The 19,157-nt window shown below is 40.4% G+C and overlaps 1 protein-coding gene across 2 annotated transcripts in view; it reads left to right on the forward strand.

Annotated features, from left to right (window-relative positions):
• Positions 1-19,157, forward strand: part of ACO1 (aconitase 1) — a 54,087-nt gene that overhangs the window by 28,063 nt on the left and 6,867 nt on the right. For both annotated transcript variants that reach the window (XM_019717682.3, XM_019717683.3), the window contains exons 5-17: positions 2,120-2,189; positions 2,316-2,499; positions 3,007-3,146; positions 4,827-4,998; positions 7,883-7,983; positions 9,153-9,269; positions 10,480-10,639; positions 11,729-11,864; positions 12,287-12,371; positions 13,170-13,326; positions 14,525-14,649; positions 16,564-16,668; positions 17,638-17,780. In XM_019717682.3, coding sequence (XP_019573241.2) covers positions 2,120-2,189; positions 2,316-2,499; positions 3,007-3,146; positions 4,827-4,998; positions 7,883-7,983; positions 9,153-9,269; positions 10,480-10,639; positions 11,729-11,864; positions 12,287-12,371; positions 13,170-13,326; positions 14,525-14,649; positions 16,564-16,668; positions 17,638-17,780 — 1,695 coding nt within the window. The remainder of the gene's footprint in view (positions 1-2,119; positions 2,190-2,315; positions 2,500-3,006; positions 3,147-4,826; positions 4,999-7,882; positions 7,984-9,152; positions 9,270-10,479; positions 10,640-11,728; positions 11,865-12,286; positions 12,372-13,169; positions 13,327-14,524; positions 14,650-16,563; positions 16,669-17,637; positions 17,781-19,157) is intronic.

Here is a 19,157-nt window from a genome sequence, read left to right on the forward strand (position 1 = left end):
TTAACTGCACCTCATCCAGAGGGTCCAGAGGGTCTGCTGACCTGGGGCTCAGCCATGGTGTCCTGCCTTGTTCTGCTATACCAGAGTCTCTCCTTTCTCTGTTTCTTCCTTTCGCGTTTCTCTAACACATACACACATTCACAAACATTCATTCTCTACATCAGGGATCAGCAAACTTTTCCTGTAAAGGGTCAGTCATAAATACTTTAGGCTTTGCTGGCCACGTACTGTCTCTGTTTACATGTTCTTCTTGAGTCTTTAAAAATGTAAAAATTATTCTTTGAGGACCAAACGTACACAGGTGTTGGGCCTCATTTGGCCTGTGGGCTACAGTTTGTGGACCGCCGCTGTAAGACACGCTCAGGGATTGATTCCATTAAAACAACAACTGAGACTATTCCTGGGGAATATTCACATCAAGAGAAAAAGGGGGAAAGAATCAGCATGGTAACTGAACGTGTCTTTTGTAGAGTAAATAATAATCGCGTCCAGTTCTTTTCTTCCCAAAGACTGCCTACCCATTTTTATCTGGCTGACTCCCCCTCAGCCTTCAGACTACAGCAATGTCATTTCCTTTTGGAAAGCATTCCCGGTCTGAGTTTATGTCCCTTTTGAGGACATGTCATCCTGTACTTCCTGTATCGTGACACTGATAGTCACACACTCATAATTGCCTGGTGAGTTCTGTACCTCTCACCAGGCTCTGAGCATGTGGCACAAGGTAAGCTCTGTAAATCAGTGAAGGAAAAGGGTGGATATAGCAGAGTATAGTGGTTAAAGTAGAGCTCTCAGGGCCATCAGACCTGGGTTCAGATGACAGCTCTGTAATTTGTAAGCATCTGACCTTGGACAAGCTATCTAACCCTTCTGTGCCTCAGCTTCCTCTTCTACACATGCTGTAATAATAGTACCTATGCGAAGGGTTGTTGTGATGAATGAGTTCGTGTGTGTAAAGCACTTAGAGCCTGTGACAGTCTTGCACTTCAGTTCCTGCTGTTACTATTATTGTGCTGGTGGTGGTTATTACTACCACTGTCATTACGGCTACTGCAGGGAGGCAATACAACAGGGATTTAGAGCATCAACACTGGAGGCAGACTGCCTGGGTTTCTGTTCCAATTCCACCATCTCTTAGCTGTGTGGTCCTGAGCACGTTTCTCTGTGTTTCAGTTTCCTCTTTTGACACATGTGGGTATTAGTTGCACCTAACTCTGTCATTATGGAGACTTAGAGAATGAGAAAATAAATGTAAAGCATTTAGAATAGCGGATAGTTCCTAGTAATATCAGTAAGTGTTGGTTATTAAAGAAGTCTGACTTGGGTCGTTCGTAGCCATTAATTTGACTATCCTATGTTCTCTCAATCCATTATGAGCTCCTTCTATGTGCTAAACCTACAAAGCTGCGACTATGACTTATTCTGCATTGACTCATACCAGTGTAGTTTGATTATAAAAATCCTGGGGAAGCTTCTTTTTTTTTAATTAAAGTTTATTGGGGTGACAGTTGTTAGTAAAGGGAAGCTTCTTGATTCCCTGCGTTGCCAGTGCCATTCCCGATGTACTGAATGACTTTGAGTAAACCTCAGCATAGAGTCTGGGCTTTCCAGACGTTCTTCGGTGCCCCCATCCTCATGAGCCTCTGTCTGAGAGATAGGAGACTGGGATTCTACAAATGCCTGTCCTCCTGGCTTTGCTTGTTCCCTGTCTCCCAACATAAACTGCCAGCCCAGACATGGCTCAGCCCGGAGAGTTGTTATAACGAGCTTGTGGATGAGAAAGGAGTATAAAAACAAGGGTTCTGTAAATATCTAAGCTGCTGTTGTCATCATAAATGTCTTGAGTCTGTTCCTATGAATCGGATATTATGATTAAATTAGCTTTCACTTAAATTCAGTTAGTGTTTTCTACCTACCACGTTTCCAGGTTTTGTAGGAATCACTTGAACCAAATTATTATTTTTACTTTCGCTGATTACCTCTCCTGTCCCATGTGAATGGTTGTATAATATACCCAACAGGCCTGCAGATGAAATTACCATTTTGTTTATTCATCACCAATAAATTTAATGCTCATATTTTAAGCCTTAAAATTTATACGTTTAGTTTTTCTCCCTGGCAGGGCGGACAGTTTACAGAAGAATCAAGACCTGGAATTTGAAAGAAATAGAGAACGATTTGAATTTTTAAAGGTACGAGAGTTTGGTACCATTGGTTGGTTCTTTATGTGTGTGGGGTACAGGGGGAAATGCCAAGGACGTGGGCTGCATAGAGGTACATCAGGCATTCATAGTGTTCTTTCCATTTTTCAATCCTAGTGGGGTTCCCAGGCTTTTCGCAACATGCGGATTATTCCCCCCGGCTCAGGAATCATCCACCAGGTGAATTTGGAGTATTTGGCCAGAGTGGTATTTGATCAGGATGGATATTATTACCCAGACAGCCTCGTAGGCACGGATTCACACACGACCATGATTGATGGTTTGGGTGTTCTCGGTTGGGGTGAGTTCTCTTCCATATATGTGTTATATAGCATGTACCTTAATTTACTTTGGTGCCATTACATCCCAGTAGCATGGATTTGCATGACCAAGTATCAGAGAGGTATTTTGTCTGTTTTGCTCACTGCTGTATTTCCCGTGCCAAGAAAAGTGCCTCATGCCTATGTTTGGAAGAATGAACTACAATAAGGTGTTAGGGACATTTAGAGTAAATGAAAATCAGCCAGAGTGTTTGTTAAAAATGGAGATTCCTGAACCCTAGTCCACTTGGTGTGCAGTCAAGGGGATTTTGTTTGATACACGTGTTTGGGGAATACACTTGGAGAAACACTTATTAAAAATTCTATAGAGGGAAATACAAGAAAGGTAACTGCTCTATATAGAAACATAACTCTGTACTAGTACAACATTGTAACTGGGTTTATTACCTGTTAATAGCACTGAATTATGCCTGAGGGATGTAGTGAGAAATAATGAAAGCGTTATTTTATCATGCCACTCCTTGCAGGTGTGGGTGGTATTGAAGCAGAAGCTGTCATGCTGGGCCAGCCAATCAGCATGGTGCTTCCCCAGGTGATTGGCTACAGGCTTATTGGAAATCCCCACCCTCTGGTAACATCCACTGACATCGTGCTAACCATCACCAAGGTAACATATGCTGCCTCTTCTCTGGTCTTGGAGTCACGGTGACAAACAGGGAGGAAATACATGACAGAGTGCCTCTTGGTTTCCATGTGCTCTAGGAATGCTAGAAAACAGTATGTTGATGACTTTAAAAAGAGATGGGATAAGGGAGAATTCTATGGTTAACGTTTTAGATAATTATGTTCATTTTACTCTTCTGCATGGATCTTTTTCTTTAAAAAAAAACTTTTAAAATTGTGAAATAGTTCAAATACACAGAAGTGAAAAGGACATTAATATGCCTAAATCTGTAGATTTAACAGATGATAACATTTTGCCATGTTTGCTTCAGAGCTCTCTCTATTTGTATACTTTTGAAGAAATAAAATGTAATATTTATGGCTAAAACCATCTGCCCCTTCCTAGAAATATATCCTGAGGTGGTAACCATCATTCCCATGCATGTGATTATACTTTTACTACATTTTCCCCCATGGTTCTTCTTGATATGTAAATAACAAACTCTTTTAATGAATGATGTTTGACTTTTTCCATCCCCTTCTCTGTATTGTAAGTTATATTATTGTAACAGATGTTTCTCCAAGATGAAAAATATGTTTTTCTTTTTCTTTAGCACTTTTAGGAAATAATCCTTTTTTTGTGATTTGCTTGCTTTGCAAAAAGAGGGCAGTTTCATTTTGAAAGATTATTAGAAAAGTAATTTTTTTATTATCACAAGTATAATATATTTTCTGGTTGTATAGTTTGGACACTTGGGGTATTTGGCATGGCCAAAAACAGTTTCTCTTTCACTTAATCTATGTGGAATTTGGAATTGGATTATTTGAACACTGTAGTTTATCATAGATGTCTGTGCATTGTTCTTCAAATGTGGAATAATATGACTTGCTCACATGATATGGCAAATTCCACATAACCCAAAGAACCTGTCCATGTAATTGTCCACAGTTCATGGAACTGACTTCATGTAAGGCCAAGTCGGTCACGGAGGCCCGGCCCTTGCCAGTGGCTTCCGTGGAAAAGATATGGGAATCAGACTGTTGGATCTTTTGGTTACATTAGACTTGTACCTGTATTCAGGAAATTTGTTCATTATAGCCTTGAAAGCAGCCATTTACTTACTTAGTGCAAGTCATTACTTATTTGGGTTGAAAGAATTTAATTTTTAGCTCTTCTAGGTACTTCCAGTCATCTCATTAGAGAGAAAGAGTGTTTCTCTTTTTGAAAAATGTTTCTTAATGTTATCTGTATTTTTGGCATTACCTCTTTATCTTGTTTTGGAAGAACTGTTTTGACATAATATTAGATTTACAGGAGAGTGGTGTGTAAAGATAATACAGACTTCCTGTTACCTTTCTCCGGGCTTCCCCAAATGTTACGTTACATAACTGTGGTACGTTTATCAAAATGAAGACATTAACATTGTTATGACACTATTAACTAAGAAGCTTCACCAATTTTTTCAGTAATATCCCTTTCTGTTCCAGTATTCAATCAAGAATATCATGTTATATTTAGTTGGCATTACTTTTTAAGCTCTACTTTTTAAAGTCATCAAAAATATGTTGAGCTAACTTATGGTTTGTATTTACTCACAAGATTAGTTTATAAGAATTACAAGGTGATAGTTCTGCATGTTAGATATGGTCTGTCAACTCAGAAACTTTCTATTCCGCTGCTCAGCACCTCCGCCAGGTTGGGGTAGTAGGCAAATTTGTTGAGTTCTTCGGGCCAGGAGTAGCCCAGTTGTCCATCGCTGACCGAGCTACGATTGCCAACATGTGTCCAGAGTATGGAGCTACTGCTGCCTTTTTCCCGGTTGATGAAGTTAGTATCAGGTACCTGGTACAGACAGGTAAGTGCAGAACTGTGAAAGAAGAAGGTAAAGTTTGGCAGAACGCTGAAAATTGGAGCAATGCCTTCTGCCTCTGCCCCTTGGAGTGCATGGGGTCAGATTTACAGATTTTTTTTCTTCTCTTTGTGGAGTCAAAATAGTTGTTGGGATTTCAGAAGATAGGAAGTAGACATGGTATGGCCAATAGGAAGAGCTCAGATACGCTGGAAGCCTAGATCTTTGTACTGGTCCTCTACTACTAGTTATTTGACATGAAACAAGTAATGGTGACTGCTGTCTTGTTTCATGGGGCATCTGCTGTGTGCCAGGCACTTGGTATGCATTTTCTCTCATCCTCTTAATGGATCTGTCAGGTAGATTGATTGATTAGTTAATTAACTGATAGGAGAGAAAACCCAGGATAAGACAGGTGGGGTAAATATCCAGAGCCAATAAATAATGGAGCTAGAATCCAAACCTGAGGCCACCTAGCTCCAAACAGGGACAGCACTCCATGAACCCCCTCTCAGGGCTGGCCAAAAGGTAAAATGAAAGACTGCATCTGAAGCCATTTTGAAATGTCAGTGATTCTTGTACTCTATATAAATTTGTTTAGAAATTTGACTTTAACTTTGAATAGAGTTTTTTTTCTCGTTTATTTTTTTAAATTATTCATTTAATACATTATCAGGATCCAGTCTAAGTCCCAGAGATACAGAGTGAACAAGATGAAGTCTCTGTCCTCATGGAGTTTACATTCCAGTGAGGGAGACAGACAGTGAACAAGTAGACAAATAAATACATAAGTATTTATATGGTATTATATTTATAAGGTGATGAAGAAGAAAATTGAATAACCTGAGGGTGCTGTTTTATACATAGTAAGATTAGCAAAGGGCTCTTGGAAGTGCAATTTCAATGGGTGTCTGAGTGATGTGGAAGGACAAACCATGGGAAGTGGTGGAGGAGGTATTTTCCAGGCAGAAGAAACCATAGATGCAAAGTCTCAAGAGAGAGAGACAGGCGTGGTGTGTTCAGGGGACAGCAGAGAGACCTGTGTCCCCAGAGCCGAGGGTCGAGGCCATGGCAGGTGAGGTCAGGGAGGGGCCAGGCCGGGAACAGATCCACACAGTAAGCCACTGTGGGCAGTTAGGATTTATTCTAAACATTTGAAGAAGCCACTGGGTCATTTTGAGTGAGAAGGTAACATGAAATAATTTTATTTTTAATAACTCATTCTATGTAACAAAGATGGAGACCTTTTGTTTTCCAAGTGACTCTTAAAATTATAACTAAGTTATTAAGGAGAAAAGAACAAACTTGGGCCTTCTCATCCATATCCAGTGTTTACCATTGAAGGATTCCAATGGCCGGTGTTTCTTTTGAAATATTAGTAGTAGTGGGCATTTAAGATAAGAGCTGGGCCAAGTTATTTTGGCAAAACTGGGAAGGATAGGGGCAAGTGCACATCTCTTAATAGGTTTCCTAAGAACCTTACAGACTCCAAGGAAACCCAAATCTTCTCCCTGATTTTCCTGAGAAAAATCCTTTTGAGTAGTTAAGGTTGTGATGAAAAAGTTTCTTTTCAAAAACGTTTTTATTACAGGTAACCACATTGAAATTGATTAATTGATACCTCCCTTGATCCCCAAAGGATTTGAAGTGAAAAGGATACAGAAATTAAAGAACAGAATAAATAGTTGAGAGAATCAACCTAAAGAAGAGAAAGGAAGGGATGCTCGAAAGGAGAAAGCTGCAAAATGTATCCAGAGCTAAGATTAGTTTTTATGGCTCTGGGGGTGGGGGGCTGCCAACCTTCTCAGTGATCTGGCACCAAGTCTGAAGCATCTATTAAACTGAACCAAACATACCACTTCAGAGAAGTAGAACCCTTTCTCATACGCAAGAGAAATTTTTCCTGTGCATCTTCAGGAAGAGATGGCATGGGACGTAACGAATAGTGAGCTCAACAACAGGTCATGACAAATATGTTAATAAAGCTCAGACAGTCAGCTTTTATGAGGCCCATGTTGAAAGCTGATGACCTTTACAATTCGGTTAAAAGAAACAGGCAAACAAAAAACACTAATCTATTGTGGGTCCACAAATCAAGCTTTCAAACTGTCTTATCCATCTGTCAGAGAAATGGGTGGACTGTGTGTCCACTGGGCATACGTCATGAGTATTATCTCCTATAACCAGGGTCTTGAAAAAAACTAAAGGCCGAGTGTTCAGGGTCACATTCCTGGTGATACAGCATTACGAGTTAAGACTTTGGACTTTGGCGTCAAGCTCAGGTGCAGATCCTGGTTCTATCATTTACTGGCTATATTCCATGGCAAAGTTACTTCATCTTCTTGAGCCACTATTTTCTCATCTATAAATGAGAATAATGACAGGACTTGTCCCATAAGGTCGTGAAAGGATTAGAGACTGAGATAATGCATTCAAAACATTTCGCACTCAGTGCCGGACACACAGGAAGCGCTCATAGCTGGTAGTTTGAGATGGGAGTCGGGTGGATTATTATTTTTGAGAGTAATAACATGGATTGCTGAGTCTGGCCAGTCGAAGGCAGAGGCATAGGTGTGCTTTGACAATGAACTAAAGCTTAGGATCCTCCTCGTTAAAGAGCATAGTAAAGAGATGGGTAGTGTTTATAGGTGAGACTAGAATCTTATAGTCACTTCGGTAGGAACCACAGGTCAGTTAATGGCCCCTAATAAACAGCAGCATCAGCTAGAAAGTCAGCCTATTAGCCTGAACACTAAAGTATCAGCAGATCTGTTGTGTGTAAGTGAAATGCATAGTACTAGTATAATTGCTGATGAAGGCAGTAGTTTATAGTCTTTAACCAGGAAATACTAATATCTATCACTTGTTACCTGTTAAAATGCCCATTTAGGTCGTGATGAAGAAAAGGTAAAGTGCATTAAAAAGTATCTTCAGGCTGTAGGAATGTTTCGAGATTTCAGTGACTCCTGTCAAGACCCAGACTTTGCCCAGGTAGGAGAGCCCCTTCACTGAACATGTGTTCTTCCTCAAGTCTGTGATTTTAGTTGTGTGTGGTTTTTTGGGGGGGTGTAGTTGTAGAAAATTTGTCATTGCCAAGTCGTTGCTGGATAACGGGGTGTTCAAAGGCTGAAATATCAAAAGCTAAGGAACTGTGAACATAAAACAACATAACTTCTTCCATTCTTCCTGGCCATTATGTTGGGTTGGGTGTGCTCCCCTTTTTTGAACTACTGATTTACACCTCTTATGTAGAAGACCTCGGAAGAAAGACTTCTCTGGAAACAATAGAGCTATTTAAAGGCTAATAAGTTCATCATTATTATACATGGGGAAAGAAATGGAGGTGCAAACATACTAATTACCGTGTTTCCCCAAAAATAAGACCTAGCCAGACCATCAGCTCTAAATGTGTCTTTTGGAGCAAAAATTAATGTAAGATCCAGTTTTATTTTACTATAATATAAAATCGGGTCTTATATAATTAATATAATATAATATAATACAATACCAGGTCTTATGTTAATTTTTGCTCCAAAAGAAGCATTAGAACTGATTGTCCAGTCCAGCTAGGCCTTATTTTCGGGGAAACAGGGTAGCTCTGACTTATCCAGCGACTTACCTTCATTCATTTCCTAGGGTGCAAACTACATCCACATTTTTCTCAGCAGCCAAGATTAGAGGGTGTACTAGATGTGAGACCCTTGTTTTCTTTCATTACATTGAGGGAAGGAAATATTCCATTAGACTAAGGCCCATTTCCTAACATTGATGACTCAATGGCTGCATCCCTCCCAAATCATCTTTAAAAAGTATAATGGTTTATCTATCACTTCAATAGAAAACCCATCTCAGATTAAGTTAAAATAAACGAAGAGGATGTATGAGCTGTATTGCAAAGATGGATGAGTGGTAGACACTGGGCAGCAGCTACACTGGCCACCCTGGTCTTCCTGAGAGGTGACAAGGCTTCCTGCCTGTTCCATGCAACCCAAGTGAATCTTTGCAAATTCATCCCTTACGTGTTAAACATCCACTTCCTTGGTTTTGAATGTAGTGATTTAGTTTGTTTTTATTGTTGCGGTGTTTTAAATTCTCTGGCAGGGCTTCAGTTTTTTCTTTGTGGGTATAATGTCAATTCTACTTTTCTTCTGGGGAGACAGGTTGTGGAATTAGATCTGAAAACAGTGGTGCCTTGCTGCAGTGGACCCAAAAGGCCTCAGGACAAAGTTGCCGTGTCGGACATGAAAAAGGACTTTGAGAGCTGCCTTGGAGCCAAGGTAGGGGCCCAGGAGAGGCGGCAGAAATCAGCCCCAACCCAGCCCACCTGGCTTCTTAGTGCCAGGCTTCTTTTCACCTCCCTCAATGATGAATCTCCCTGAAGCTTGGCAATGAAGGCATGTCTTCTCCATCCTGAAGTCCTAATGCCTCTCCCATTAGCCGGGAGCCAAGCAGCTTCCTTAGAGCACTTGACCATGTACAAACACAGCTCAACCCACCGTTTTAAAAGCTTATCTCCTTTGCACTTAACTCTCACCACATTGTTCATTCTGCTTGTCCAAGCTTTTCTAGCCATTATACTTTTGTTCATGTCATTTCCTGCTTGCAGGTCTCTTCCCTACCTGTATATCTTAATCTATCAGCTCCTCCACCATGTGACTTCAGATATCACAGCAGAAAGTCATTCTCCTGCATTTGAACCTTCATGGCCCTTGGTCTGAAATCCTTTGATAATGGCATTCCATATTCCTTAACTTACATTTTTGGTACTTTATATTATTTGCATGTCTGATTTGCCTTACTGGATTATATTTGAGGATGGGATTTATGTCAGAATCACTTGTATATCCTACAAAGTACCTAGCATAACATCCCGTATACAGTAGATTGTCCATGAAAATGTCCCAAATGAATGATTAGGGTGTGTGATTGTGTATACCGAATGTTCTGTTGTACTTTTGTTTGCCTTATTCAATATGATTAGTTGAATCCGACCAAAATGGTTCCTTTTTCTAAATTTCTATCAAGTTTAGAATGGGTGGCCTCAGTCTGTATCCATTAAACTACAGTAATGTCATTGAGTTCCAATTAGATTAACTTTGACCTAAGTTTATAGTTTTAGCATTTCTATTTTTTAGATAGGAAGGAAGGAATTGTTCATTTCAAAGTAGAGTAAGATTCAGAATCATGACTACCTTTTGTAAAGATTCTAAAAGACTAAAGAGAACTTTAATTTTTCTATAGCACTTCACAGTTTACCGGCCAAGATATTTATGTTTTGCTAAGAATTGCCCTTTCAAATTATGATTCCCATATATATATATATATATATATATATATATATATATATATATATATATGTGTGTGTACATATATATATATATATATATATATACACACACATATATATATACACACATATATATATGGGAATTATAATTTGAAAGGGCTATATATATATTTTTCCCCCCCTTCCCTCCCTTTCTATAGCAAGGGTTTAAAGGATTCCAGGTTGTTCCGGAGCATCATAACAACCATACGACGTTTATCTATGATAACAGCGAATTCACCCTTGCTCATGGTTCTGTGGTGATCGCCGCCATTACCAGCTGCACTAACACGAGTAATCCATCTGTGATGTTAGGAGCCGGTAAGTGCATTTGAAACCTGCCTCGTGGCCATGTGGATATGTGAGTGGACATCTCCCAGGACGTGCCCCAGTTGCTTAACTGAGTTCTCCATGTAGTTCCCGGAACCTTGTCTTTTCCAGATGCAGGGATTTATTGGCCCAGAAATGTTTACACAATAAATAGTGTCCAAAGCAAAGTATGTAAAGTAGAATACATAATGTACAATAATCTTTAGAATTAACACTGAAGCTAAGTAGAAGAAAGTCAAAAAAATGGGTGAATTTCTGGAAAAGCCTAGAATCTTATGTCAGACTAGAAAAATAACTATTCTCCTGTCACAGACTGTTTTCTGTAAGACCTGATAAACGTTTCTGTACAGTGGAATTTAGACTATCTTAGATGTATTGTCAAGTGCCTCTGAGTTAGGGCGCAGGGTACTGGTTGATTTAATACTCACCTGCCTATTACGCAACTCTGGTTAAGTAGTTAATATTTACATGCACGGTTTCATTACTATAAGGTCTCTTTAGTTTCCTTAAGACAAGTCGCAGCTTGTCTGTAGCTTTTTGTCTCTTTATACCCTTACTCCTCATTTCTTTTCTACTTCTGTGATACATTCTGAGACAGAGCACCCAGTGTCACTGTCACAGTCTCTGTATTTGCTGAAAATCCAGTGGCCCGAGAGCTCTTGATCTTTCACTTGAAGAAATATCTGAGGACTAGATTTTTATTTCTAGACTCACTGTACACAACCTGAAAAAAGGGCCTGTCCAATTATAATTTTCATCCAAATAAAACATAATTAGAAAGGTTGTTTTCCCTCCAAAAATTAAAAACTCAAACAGTTTTAGGTTTATCTCTTTAAAAAAAAAAAAAAGCACGTCTCTTTCTTCATTTCCATGACAAATTTTGAGTTTACTGCATGCATGTGAATGAGTTTGGGCCAGTAAGCTTTTGATTTCTGTTAGGCAGCAGAAAGTGCCAACATGAATGGAGCATCATCAGGCAATGGCAGGAAATGCAGACTGAGAAGTCAGTTTCTTTCCCAAATTGGCTGGCACCTGGAGTAGGCGGCCCCCCACACCATGTCTGTGTTTACCATTTCACAGGATTGTTAGCAAAGAAAGCTGTGGATGCTGGCCTGAGGGTGAAGCCTTACATCAAAACTAGCCTGTCTCCTGGCAGTGGTGTGGTCACCTACTACCTGCGAGAAAGCGGAGTCATGCCTTATCTGTCTCAGCTTGGGTGAGGGAGAATTTTCTTTTACACCATTGCTTTTGTTGTATTTTATTCCACATGTTTCTTGCTATGTCACCTTGTTATAGATGTAAGCTTATATGAGGGTATCTAATGGCGCAGTCTTTTGTTAGATGGTGAGTAGACTTAAACCCTCGCATTCTGACAGAGTAGGGCACTTTTAAAAACTTTAGATCATTCTATTAGACTCATTTTTATAATTTACTCAAAAAGGAGTCTAATAGAATGATCTTGAATGGATGAGTAATATATCAAAATGCTCCCAAGAATGAAAGCTTTATGGAAACAGCGCTGTACTAAACTTACTGTCTGCACTGCTGTTCTGTTTAAATCAGTGGTCTCTAGGAACTGTTACCACAGAAGGGCTCACTGAGCATTATCTCTTTCTGTGCTTGCCTTTCTGCACCTAGGTTTGATGTGGTGGGCTATGGATGCATGACCTGCATTGGCAACAGTGGACCTTTGCCTGAACCTGTGGTAGAAGCCATCACACAGGTAATTACAGAGGAGCCCATGGGTCTTCAGAACTGTTGTCTCTTTTCATATGATATGTGACCAAAATGCTGGTAATTTCAAGAAGGTCCAGGGAAGCATGGGATGTGGTTAGATGTATGGTCTTCGGAGTCAAGCAGTATAACCTCAGGCAAGTAAATTAACCTCTTTGTGCCTGAGTTTTCCCAACTGTAAATTGGAGATGATACTAGTACCTGTTTCATGAAGTTGTGAGTTGAGCATTGAGATAATAATGGACATGGAAAACTTAGTGTGGTGCCTGGATACAGGTGCTTAATAAATGCAGGTTTTGACTACAAAGGGCTCCAGAATGGTCTCTTCCTGGTAATCTGAAAACTGGTTCAAAAACCAGAGAAGTCTCCACACAAATGAATGTAAACTACATTGCATTTACTTGATTTTTGTCCCACAAATTCTGTGGTGTTGAGAAATACTATTTGGTTAGCTTTGTATGAATTTTGGAATCCATGTGGCTTCCTTGAGCTTCCAACTTTTAAACTCTCCCACCTATTCTTGGGCCCCAGGCAGCAAAATAACCAGGATGTTGCCTTCTGACCTACCTGGTATTTTCTCGTGAGCAGAAACCACTGAACATGTTGCTCTGTGTCTTCTGACCCAGAGTATCTCCCACAGGGACACCCTATAGGGGACATGACCAGTTGAAAGGGAAGCTTAAAGAGATACATCCAGGTGGTGGGAAAACTTTCGCAAATGGCCAAAAATGTGCAGCCTGGGCAATATCTTTTCTTTCTGACCTGATTTTTCTCTTGCCTTACACAGGGAGACCTTATAGCTGTTGGAATACTATCTGGGAACAGGAATTTTGAAGGTCGAGTCCACCCCAACACCCGGGCCAACTATTTAGCGTCTCCGCCCTTAGTAATAGCATATGCAATTGCTGGCACCATCAAAATTGACTTTGAGAAAGAGCCGTTGGGTAAGATTTTGTTTGTGTGGTTACAATTTTTTTCCCAATGAATTTGAAAATATTATTGGAAGAAAATGTTTTTCTTCATAGATAATGAAGCCTAGAACTTCCAGAGATAAGATGAGAAGGAAAGTCTTTTCTTTATTCCCCAGTATACAACTAAGACATAACTGAAATGAGCAAGAATTTGCTCAAAGGCAAGGGATAACAAAAGGGAAATAAATTTGAAAAGTTATAGCTTTCTATTCTGTCTTCTTCTCTAGTTCCTCTCTTTCTAACTCCTGCTTTAATCTAATGATAGGCATTGTTTTAATTTATCCTCTGTAGGAACACATTCCAGATAGTTTCACTTCTCAAAGTTCAGCAGATACTTTGTCTCCTTTCCTCTGGTCTTCTTTTTTTGTATCCTTTCCTCAATCCATTCTAAGCAGATTAGCTAATATGAAAACAATGCCTCTGTAAAATTTACTTTTAGGAAATTATAACTTCAGAGATACAATTGTTCCTCACTGTATGTGGACTCCATATTTGCATATTTGCCTATTCCCTAAAATGTATTTTAACCCCCAAGTCAGTGCTCATTATGCTTCCATGGTCATTCACAGACATGCACGGAGTAAGGGAACTTAGAGTCATTCAACGTGCACGTTCTCAGCTAAAATCAAATGAAGCAGTGCTCTGCCTTCTTATTTCAGCTGTCGTATTATACATGAGAATCCTGTTCGTGGTCTCTTTGGTGCCATCTTGTTCGCATTTTTGTGCTTTCTGTTGGTGATTTCACCATTAAAAATGGCCCTAAGTGCAGTGCTGAAGTGCTGGCTAGTGTTCCTAAACCAAATAAGCCTGTAATGTGCTTCGTGTCAGATAGGCTCCATTCAGGCACGAGTTATAGTGCTGTTGGTGGTGAGTTCAATGTTAATGCATCAACAATTATAATAAATAATTATATTAAAGAAGGTGTGTGTAAACACACCTAACACACGTAAAGTAAGGTTATATGTTGATCGGTTGACAAAAATGTTATAACCAGAGGCTTTCAGAAACCTAACCCTGTATTTCCTCTGGGGACAGTGATTCAGTATTCACAACTGGAGTATGTGCATGGACTTCAGAGAACATAACTACCTTGAAGAAAGGCTTGACTATGTAATAATGAAAAAGAGGTATTCAATGAAGGTTTTCTCATTAATAAACATTTTTCCCCCAGGGGTAAATGCAAAGGGACAACAGGTATTTCTGAAGGATATCTGGCCAACTAGAGAGGAGATCCAGGCAGTGGAGCGTCAGTACGTCATCCCTGGGATGTTCAAGGAGGTCTATCAGAAAATAGAGGTGAGATCCCGCCCAACCCGCCCCCAAGTAGCTAAAGGAAAGCCACTCCTTTGTGTCATCTCTGAAGATCTTGAGGCCAGTGGGGGTGTAAACTATAGAAAGTGACATGCATTTCTTCAGAGAACTAAGGGAATGGTTCTCAGTCATTTTTCTCCTGTGGCTTACATTTTTACAAACCCCACACTCCCCAGATGTTCCCAGATCTGGACAAGTGGGTGGCAGCCTCACGTTGAAAGGCCTCGGGTTGTGTGTGATTCCTGGGCAGCACTCCATAACTCTCCTTTTCTCACCTGGGGTGTTGCGTCAGCTGTGGTTGAGGATCACTTAGGTTACTATCATGTGTCACTGAAGTGGAGTCAATTAGTGGAATGCACCTCTCAGAATTATTTGGATGCGTTAGAATGAATGAATGAATGAATGCCACTCAGTAAGAAGCACCAAACTGTAAAATAAATAAAACTTTCTGTGCATTTTACAAATAGGGAGAAAATATATGGGGCTCAGTATTATTTTCTGAGACCCTTGGATGTTATTTCTTTCCCTGCTTTCTGTGTTTGGCTGACCCAAGGGCAGCTGACTGGAGCTTGGGTTTGAAATAAAAGCAGACTGGGGAGAGGGGTCAAACAGGGATCATACCCAAGTACTGTGCCCTCCCACAAGTGGCTCTTTGGCAAATGGTCTGAGAGAGTGTAGTGGGCATTGGATTAAACGCATTCCTTCAAAGCCTGAGTTAATGGACCCATAGAAAGAATTCAAGCTAATTTTAGTGCATACCATGTTTCCCCGAAAATAAGAACGGGTCTTATGTTAAGTTTTGCTCCAAAAGACACATTAGGGCTTATGTTCTTCCTGAAAAATCATGCTAGGGCTTATTTTCCGGTTAGGTCTTATTTTCAGGGAAACACAGTAGCAGCTGTCATTTGCTATCCAATGAACATGTGATCTGGAAGTCTACTTCCCCATATCTTCAGAGAGTAAATAATTTCCCCTTTAGTACAGTCTAGATTATTATTTAAGTTATATTTGTAAGTATATGGATTAGTTATCTATTGCTGTATAACAAGTTCCCCAAAACTTAGTGGGTTAAAAGAGCAAGCATTTATTACATCACAGTTTCTGTGGATCAGAAATGCAAGTACAGCTTAACTGGGTGCCTCTGCCTTCACAAGGCTCCAGTCAAGGTGTCATCTGAGGCTACAGCTTATCTGAAGGCTCAACTGGGGGAAGATGTACTTCTAAGGGCCCTCACGTGATTGTTGGCAGGACAAAGTGCCTCACAGGCTGTTGAACTGGTCAGGTAAGGGCCTCAGTTCCTCAATGACTGTTAGCCAGAGGCCTCCCTTAATAACTTGCTGGTGGGTCTCTTCACAGCTCACAACATGGCAGCTGGCTTCCATCAGGGCAAGCAAGCAAGAGAGCAAGAGGTGCTGAGAGAGACAGAAGGCAGAGTCTCTTTATAACCTAATCTTGGAAATAAGTCACGAGATTCAGCCCACATTTAGCAGGAAGGGCTCAGTTTAGAATCTGAATCCCAGGGATGGGTTTTCTTGGGGACCATCTTAGAGGCTGCCTGTCACAGTACATATGCATTTTTAAGTTATTTAACATGGCATTGTCTTAGAATAAAGGGACTCTTGTGTATGACTAAAAGAAGAAAAATTTGTATTGTACTCTTAGCTTGAATACCATGTTTCCCTGAAAAGAAGACCTAACCGGAAAATAAGCCCTAGCGTGATTTTTCAGGATGACAGCCCCTGAACATAAGCCCTAATGTGTCTTTTGGAGCAAACCTTAATATAAGGCCCGGTCTTATTTTCGGAGAAACATAGTATATGTTTTATGTTTATGTGTTAAATTTTCCTTAGAATAAAATGTAATTATAATAGGTTGGCTGTTTCTTTCTTTTTTTTTCAGACTGTGAACGAAAGCTGGAATGCCTTAGCAGCCCCATCAGATAAGCTGTATTACTGGAATCCCAAATCTACATATATTAAGTCACCACCATTCTTTGAAAACCTGGTATGACTTTTTATTTTTTAACAAAATGAGTTCTTCAAAAGGCTTCTTTCCTTATAAAATCTACATTATTATCCCATGCCCTTGCTTTGACTACCCATTTCATTAAAACCTCTACAAACCTAAGCAAGTAATAGTGGATGGGGAGAGTTTTGGGAAGCTGGGATATTTGGCTAGTGGGCCTACAATTTCCCTGGCCAGGGGTTCCGTGTGGCTGTGTAGAGACACTCTGGAGATCAGGTGCCACCTGGACATAAACGCAGTGAAGTCTGAGGGATGTTCCAGGAAAGCATTCCCAGGGCCTGCCATATTTAAAACTCACACCCGTAAAACCAAGGAAGTCTTCCTGAAACTGATGATTAAGGAGTCCATGCTCCCCTGGGTGGGAGCCTGTGGTAAGGGGATGGGAGTAGAAGTCAGAATTCCAGTTGTCCTCCGCATCTGAGGTGTTCTGTGGATGTGGAGAAAGAGAATGTCACTTCTGTGGACATGAAGAAAGAGAATGTCATTGGCAGCTGCAGCCTTGTTGCTTTTGAGGGGACAATGCCAATACTTTGCCTTCCCTTCAAGGGTGAGATGAATGTTTTGATTAAATTAGTTTTACTTTTCTAAGCACCCCTGATAAAACTTGGGGGGTGGGGAACTAGACTTTTCTATGCATTGATGTAGGGCTGTCATCTGGTTCAGGTCCATGGACCACTTCTGTTGAGACTTCCCTGGTGACTTATTGGAGAAAACCTGGGAAAACCAGCTGGCCTTGTGTAAGCTAGCTGGCAGTGTGCACAGTCTGGGACTGGTGGCCAGCAGACTCAACCCTTGTGCACTGCCTTCTAAGCTTTATGGCTTAGACTTTTCTATGCATTGATGTAGGGCTGTCATCTGGTTCAGGTCCATGGACCACTTCTGGTGAGACTTCCCTGGTGACTTGTTGGAGAAAACCTGGGCAAACACTGTTGTTATGTTCTTTGCTAGACTTTGGATCTTCAGTCCCCTAAATCTATTGTGGATGCTTATGTGCTATTAAATTTGGGAGATTCAGTAACAACTGACCACATCTCTCCGGCTGGAAATATTGCAAGAAACAGCCCTGCCGCTCGCTACTTAACTAACAGAGGGTAAGTATGTGTGAGATGAGGATGGGCTAAAGGCAAACATGGAGAGAATAGACCAGTTTCTCTTTCACGTGTCTCTTTGGAATCAGTCTCTGGTTTTTCACTGAACTCTGGGGCTCCAGTCCATCTTTCTGTTTGCTGCTTCAAAGCTTCCATGGGAGACTCTAGCAACATGTGAACTCCATCAGAGGGAGGGAGGACCTTCTTTTTGAGCAAGTGTTGTATTCATTAGACTCAGCTGTCATCCTTGCCCCAGCTTGGCTAATTATTAAAGCACAAGGCTCTGCTCTTAACCTGTGGCAGACGGAGGCTGGTTACACGTGAAACATGCAGCAGGAATATGATCTGAAATGCATTACCTTTTCTGGTTGAGAGACATAGTCTTTATAGACAACTCTTTCGAGGATTTATAGTTCGTGTATCCATTCATCAGTCCTTCAGTCATATACCGATTTTAACAGTTATCATACCAATATTATCTACTGTTTTCTAATATACCCATATTAATCAAAGTTCCAAATCTGACTTAAAATTCCTGGTTCCCATCCCCACCTCCTGAATCAGCTTCTCAGGGATGGGACCCAGAGCCAATTTGAGGAAGAAAATCTAACCCCTTTTTTTGATTGATGATTGTTGACCACTTTTGAGACATGGACTCTTCCGGGAATTGAATGAAAGCAAATATAATACCTTCCCCCCAAAATGCATATCTCAACAACATTTTGGATATAATTTCACTTGCTTCTGAAGCCTACTCATAGACTCTCAATCCTCAAATTAGATCTGATGTTTATATCATATTAACACTCACACACACATCCTAGCATTTTAAGAAACAGCCCAATGAACTGGTCACCATGTTCATTGTAAGATGTTGCTCCTCACTTCCCAAAGTTCCTTTTCACTGGGGCCCACAGACAAGATTTTTCTCTGATTTCAGGACCAGGAATAGCTCTGCCTCTTTGGCACTGCTTTGATTTTTATCTTATGAAATTGTAAACCACGTTGCCAGTTGTGTGGCTTCCCTTTACACTAAGTTCCTGATAACCGGGGACAGGTTTGAACCTCCTTCTGGCTAGTTTATGGAACCTGTTTTCTGTTTCCCCCATTCTTGGCGCCACCTTACTGGCTTCCCCTGATTATTGTCTTTGCTCCCTTTTTCTTACCCATTTTTTAATATTTTATCTTGTGTGAAACTTTATAGGCTATCCTACTGAATAAATAAAATAAATACTCTTACTAGAGTTCCTCCTGCTTTTTCTACCCAAATTGGTAAGATGGAAAGTTGACCCTGGGAGAATTTTTATTATTATTAAATTTATTGGGGTGACAATGGTTAGTAAAGTTACATAGGTTTCAAGTGTATGTGTCTATAATACG

Source organism: Rhinolophus sinicus, chromosome 16 (assembly GCF_057876585.1).
Source record: "Rhinolophus sinicus isolate RSI-liver-muscle chromosome 16, RSI-T2T, whole genome shotgun sequence".
NCBI classification, from domain to species: Eukaryota; Metazoa; Chordata; class Mammalia; order Chiroptera; family Rhinolophidae; genus Rhinolophus; species Rhinolophus sinicus.